This window comes from Panthera pardus, unplaced genomic scaffold (genome assembly GCF_024362965.1).
Source record: "Panthera pardus isolate Hobbes unplaced genomic scaffold, ASM2436296v1 HiC_scaffold_13, whole genome shotgun sequence".
NCBI lineage: Eukaryota > Metazoa > Chordata > Mammalia > Carnivora > Felidae > Panthera > Panthera pardus.
In genome coordinates this window covers 35,493,696-35,499,695 of record NW_026526688.1, presented here as the reverse complement: position 1 = coordinate 35,499,695, position 6,000 = coordinate 35,493,696, and the positions used below count along the sequence as shown (strand labels likewise).

At 51.8% G+C, this 6,000-nt stretch overlaps 1 protein-coding gene across 4 annotated transcripts in view; it reads right to left on the bottom strand.

The window, feature by feature from the left end:
- Window positions 1-4,323: 4,323 nt before the first annotated feature.
- The window catches only part of PEBP4 (phosphatidylethanolamine binding protein 4), a 214,399-nt gene continuing 212,722 nt past the window's right edge, over window positions 4,324-6,000 (bottom strand). For all 4 annotated transcript variants that reach the window (XM_019466951.2, XM_019466950.2, XM_019466952.2 and 1 more), the window contains one exon: window positions 4,324-4,614. In XM_019466951.2, coding sequence (XP_019322496.1) covers window positions 4,460-4,614 — 155 coding nt within the window. In that variant the 3' untranslated portion in view covers window positions 4,324-4,459. The remainder of the gene's footprint in view (window positions 4,615-6,000) is intronic.

Below are 6,000 nucleotides of genomic sequence, written 5' to 3'. Positions count from 1 at the left end.
AATGGTACTAAAATCAGGTCCCTACATCCGACCAGATGGCCATGCCTTTCTTTTCTATTTCCTTCTTTTTCTGCCTCTGTCTCTTCCTTTCTTTTTTTAATCAAAATATTTCCTTTCTTCCCTTTGAAATGTCCTCTTTGTGTTAAGCAGGACAACTTGTGTCTGGTGGCCCCAAGGTGGCACTGAGCCGAGACCTCTGTCCTGGCTCAGTTTTCTTCAAGTCTTTTCCAAAGGCTTTTCTCTTTCCTGGTCCCTCTCCCACCAGGATGCTAAGGGGGACCCTGTGTCCCCCTCTCCCTGAACCAGACTATTCAGCTCCTGTTTTGCCTTCTGAGTACTCAGAAGGCAAATGGGAACCCTCAAGGAATTGGCTCCTCTCTAGAACCTTAGTTTCCTAATCTCGAAAATGGAGCAAGGGTCTCTGAAGGGGGAATATGGGCATTTGTGTATATATGTACATGCAGGAGGGTGTGTGTGTGTGTGTGTGTGTGTGTGTGTGTATGCATGCCTCACGTGTCTCCAAGCAGCTCCTGGGGGTAAATGGGAAGGTTAATTAGCACCAGGATGAAAGGTGCTGTGGGATAATTACAGGTAATATCAGGATGGCCAGGAGGGTGGGGCAAAAGGCCTTAAACTTGGGCAGGGGGTGGGCAGCCCCTAGCCCCATTCCTGCAAAGTGCATCAGACACCTGGAGAGGCGGGGGGGGGGGGCGGTAGGAAGGAGCATTCTGAGTGAAGGGTCTTTGTCTTTACAGAGAAATGCTTGTTAGTTGCTAAGGAACTGGGCTGTCTTCCCTGATCCGAGCCTCCCAATGTTTCGCTGAGCTTGGGAGGGGGATGCTGGGCTGGGGCTTGAGGATCCCTTGGCAGTCAGCCCTTTCCCTGGGGCCACTGAGACTCAGATGGGGCTCTTGGGAAGGACTCTCATCTGGGGAGGGTGGCTCTTTCTCACTACCCGAAGCCACACTACTTGCTCTGGCCCAGGTGGGGAGCAGAGCAGGGGAGTGGAGGCAGGGAAGGAGAGGAAAACATGCATTTACTCAACAGCCTGCATGCCAAGCACTGCGCCTGGGTGCCTTGCCTGCTATCTCATTTAACTGTTGCAACAGATCTTTAGGAAAGGCACTTATTTCCATGGTTTTTTCATTATACTGGTTTTTTGTTTTTTGTTTTTTTTGCAGTTGAAACAGGTCCAGAATAGTTGAGTAAATTCCCTGAGGTCACAGAGCTATCAATGGTAGAGATTCTATGTGAATTTAAGTCTGCTAAGTAAGAAAAGGTTTTAAACTACACCACTTAAAGCATCTACCAGGCTTTCCTTCTCTCCCGTGGTTTCTCAGGGGTAACCTGGACCCACCATCACCACCACCACTGCCATCATCATTATCATCATCGTTGTCATCGGGAAGTCTTCCCATATGGCCTTCCCTCCTTTTCCACGTCTCTCCCTTCCCTGAGGGCAGTTTTCACACAGGTGAGTTTCTTGGGGAGACGGGTGATTCAATGCATTGAGGGCGGTAAACCGTTGGGGTAGCTGCCTTGGGCAGGTGGTGGTGGGGGGTGGGTGGCAGACCAGGCTGTTGCCGTGAACGTCTAGGAGCTGGCCCTCCTCACAAATCACACTTGGTCTAGAATAGCTGAAGCTGGGGGTAGGGAAGATGCTGGGTGAGACTCCCCTTAAATTCTTCTGAAACTCCCAGCCTTCCTTCTGCCCCACCTCACTTCTGAAAAAATAGAAGGTCTGGCCTTTATTTTATGTAGCTCAGAGAGTAAAATGAGAGCACTGCTTATCTCTGAGTACCTAGCGTGAGAAGGCTTAAGTTAACACCAGATGCCAGTGCTACTAGTTACGGAACAGGGAGTGCGTTCCTCAACTTAACCAGAATGTCAGTTTCCTCATCTATAAAATGAGAAGAGCAACAGCTATGTTATTAGGTTGTGACAATGGAAGGAGAGAATCTGCGTGAAGGCAGGGAAGCAGGGCAGGAATGCGTTAAATGCGATGCCACTTGTTAGGGCACAGTGCCTGGCATGCAGAAAGTGCTCAACAAACACTATCTGATAATAATGATGATAATAATAATGTCAGTTCTCCTACCCCTGCAAAGGGTTCACTAACAATGCTCCCTTACATCTTTCTTAACTGCTTCATTAGAGATCTTGAAGCAATCTACATGCTCATTTTGTTTCTTCCTAGAGGAGGCAGTGAAAAGAAAAGGGGGAAGAGGCCCAAAGTCTTGTGCAGGCAGAGAACTGAGTCAAGGGTGACTTTTCCAAGGTGTCCCTGGCCTCTAGGTTTCCCTTTCCTGACACTGGACCTCCTTCTCCGTGGCTTTCAGGGGCCATCTGGCAGGGCTGGCTTCAGCCTAGAGCCTGGGCCAGCTTTGTTCTTTTTTCACGTTTTGGGGCCAGGAGGGTGGGGGTCTCTCCTGCAGTTGAACTCAAAGCCCAAAAAACCAGGAGAAAAGAAGGGGGGGGGGGGAGGAAGGAAAGCAAGCCGATAATTTCCTCGAAGGATAAACATCCGATTTTTTTTCCTCACCCAAAATAAACATGCTAGCCACAAGGAATTAAAAGCAGAAGAGGGGAGGATGTGTCTCGATTTGGGGCTGCTCTAGCAAGCTGACCTGCTATTTATCCTGGCCTTGGGCACCAACGGGAGCTGCCAATTACACTCCAGGCCTGGTGGGGTGGGGGCTGCAGGGAGAAGGGCTCAGGAGTGTGAGGTTCACGCACACACCCAGAGCGTCCCTTCCGAGGCTGCCTGCCGTGACACTGCACATGGACACTTCCCTTTGCTTCTCCTTTTAGCGCTGCCGACAAGCTTGCCTGCCAAGGTGAAGAGAACGGGGAGTTCCTACTGCCTGGGCTGGCATCAGAAGGCCCTTCGACAGAACACGACTTTAGTGTCCATCACCTAGATGGGAGCCAAATCCATCAATGGTGGGAGGAAGCATGGTCCGGTTCCCTTCACAACCTCAGTCTCCCACCTCATCTCGTCCTTCAGAGCCCCACCACTAAAATCCTCCAACTAGTTAAGATATGCTCAGCTGGGCTGAGTGGCTGTCCGGGGCCCCTCTGCCTTCCAGCTAATGTGGGGCATGGCTCTAAGAAGGCAACAGCCCTGTGTCCAGCTGCAGCCTGCCTCTTTCATCTGGGGGATCTCAAGGCACCTTGCACACATGAATCACCGACATTGCTGTATTCTGGCCAAGGAGAGCGGGGGCTATTAACTCTTGGAGGGAAACTGAGTGTGGAGGCGCAGTGAGGGGGTGGGGGTGCTGAGGGGACTGGAGCTGGGGGTGGGGGAGTCGAGGAACTTGAGTTTAGCCTGGGAACGAGACCGTAGCAAAAGAGGTACCTCCAAGGGGACCCTGGGTGGGAAAGCCACGGGACCTTCAGAGGACATCCAGGGGAGTTAGGGGACGAAAATCCTTTCCTTGCAGACACCAGGGAGTTTCTTCAGAGTTTTCTGAAAGCACAAATCAGATTATACTCGTTCTTCCCCTCCAATCTACTTATTTTATTGTTCAGTGGTTTCCCATTGCTCTCAGAGTACACTTTGAAACTTTAGCATGGCTGCGAGACGTGGCATCGTCTTTGCCCATCTGTCCAGGTGGCCACACTACGGGCCTGGAAGATGCCACGCATGCCCCTGCCAGCCACGGGAGCTCGGAGGTAGTGTTCCCTCTCTTTGACACGGTCTCCGGCACCCATCCCCATTCACAGTTAACCCCTACCACACTTTTCAGCTCTGAAGTTAAACCCCACTTCCTCTGACAGGCCTCACCTGAGCCTTGACCATGCCCCCTCCACCACAAAGCAGGTCCCTTCATGCCCTCATAGCACTTGGCACATTTGTTGTAATTTGGTTGTGGTCACCTGATGAACCTTTCCCTCCCATCCTGGACTGTAAGCTCCATGAAGCAAGCCTTAGGTTTTGCCTACCCTGTTCCCATATGTATCCCCAGCATCTAGTGGAAGAGGTCAGGCACATACCTGGTGCCAATACCTGTTCAATGAATGATGCTGAATTGTTAGAGTTGGAATGGACCATGGTGACAAACCAACTGCCCCAGCTCTCCTTCCTACCTCGATTTCACAACAGAGGAAGCAGATTAGAGAAGATAGGTGATTTGCTCCAGGTCACACAGTGCCTCAGTGACAGGTGAGGCCTAGGGACCCCCACTTCCTATCCATTATATCCCAGCACCACCCGCACCCCACACACTTGCATTTACAGCAAAGCCCCAGGTTCCTAGTGCTGGACATCGATTGATTTCTTCTTCTTAGTTTTTGAAAGAGAACAGGTTAGGAAGCAACACATCCAGCCAGTAAGCCCTGGATGATTTTTTTTTTTTTTTAATTTGGGAGAGAAGGGGTTCCATGCCCAGACCATCACTGATGGGCACTGTGGACACACACACCTGCAACACAAAGCCTGATGTCTGGCCGGCAGTTAACTCTGTTTGGGTTTGTCCGTGGGCTCACTGCTTCCTCCTGCGGGAGGCTGGTAATTTGGGGAATCCTGGTAATTTTCAGTCATGAATTGGGTGCTCGCTTCGGGTTCACTCAGGTGGAAGCGGTTCAGGAATTTGTCCATCTTCCAATTGCCTGGAAGGACAGACCAGAGGAAGGCCGTGAGAGAGAACCACGGCCTGGGAGCGGCAGGGCCTGACAGGGAGGCCGCTCTGAGGACGTGGAGGCCTCAGCAAGTAAGGACCTTGGCCGTTGGGCCGTGGGGGGCAGAGTGCCCAGGTGCTTCTGGCTCCTAGCTGGATGTTAGCAGAGTGTCTGGGAAGAGACTACTCCCCAGGGAACAATGAGGAGTGAATCTGGACTGGTTTCCTTCCCCAGGGCCCTTTATTTGGCATGACTCTGCCTTCTCACACGCGGAAAGATGCCCCATTGGGTGGGCTACCCACTGTCTCCACCCACCTCTCTTTTTCTGCGGGCTCTCCTCACCCCAAGACTGAGGCCTTAAAGGCTTCTTGTCTTCACACGTGGTCACCCCAGCTGCTGGGGCTGAGGCCGGCCCCAGTGTCTGCGTCAGTCTTTCAACCTCCTCCCCAGATCCCTGGCTGTGGCTGAGGTTGGGGGGCAGGGCACATGGCTAGGGCTCTCCCTCCTCCTGAGCACCTGGATCCTGCAGTATGGTTAAGAAGTCCCCGGCTGGTGCCCAGGTGCTCCTCAAGGAGAGAGAGCACGGGGTTGTGTGTGTGTGGGGGAGGGGCCTCTTCTGGGGCAAGTGTGGACAGGCCTAGAAGCAGGGCAAGGAGGGCGCAGCCCGGGGCACTGGGGAGAAGCTGCGGAAAGTGGTCACAAGCATATTCCCACGCTCTGTTTCCCAAACCCTGGGCCTCAGGCACCCTCTGTGCATGACTGCCAGCTACAACACAGGATGCCCACTGTAACCTGAATTTGAGAGAAACAACAACTAATTTGTAAGTATGTCCCACATACTCATGGAATTTACTCAAAAATTCATTCCTTGTTTATCTAAGATTCATATTTAACTGGGCATCCTGTATTTTTTTCTTTTTGGTGTGTGAGGGGTAAATTGACCACCCTTCCCTGAGTGGAGGGAGTGCTCAAGGAAGACCTTGCCTGGAGCAGAGCTAGGCAGTGGACAGGTGGAGGAGAGTAATCTTTAATGCACAGGGGCGAGGGTTGCAGCCTGGACAGAGCTGCCCATCTACCCGCCTGTGGTCCTCTGTCTGGACCCACTACCTTTTTTTTTTTTTTTTTTTTAAGTTTATTTATTTATTTTGAGAGAGAGTGCAAAAGCAAGGGAGGGACAGAGAGAGAGAAAGAATCCTGAGCAGGCTGTGTACTGTCAGCACAGAGCCCGACGCGGGGCTCAAACTCACGAACCATGAGATCATGACCTGGGCTAAAGTCAAGAGTTGGACTTAACCGACTGAGCCACCCAGGTACCCCCACGCACTACCCTTTTTTAACAAGGAAGAAAGCAAGTCCCTTGATGTGCTGTTACTCCAC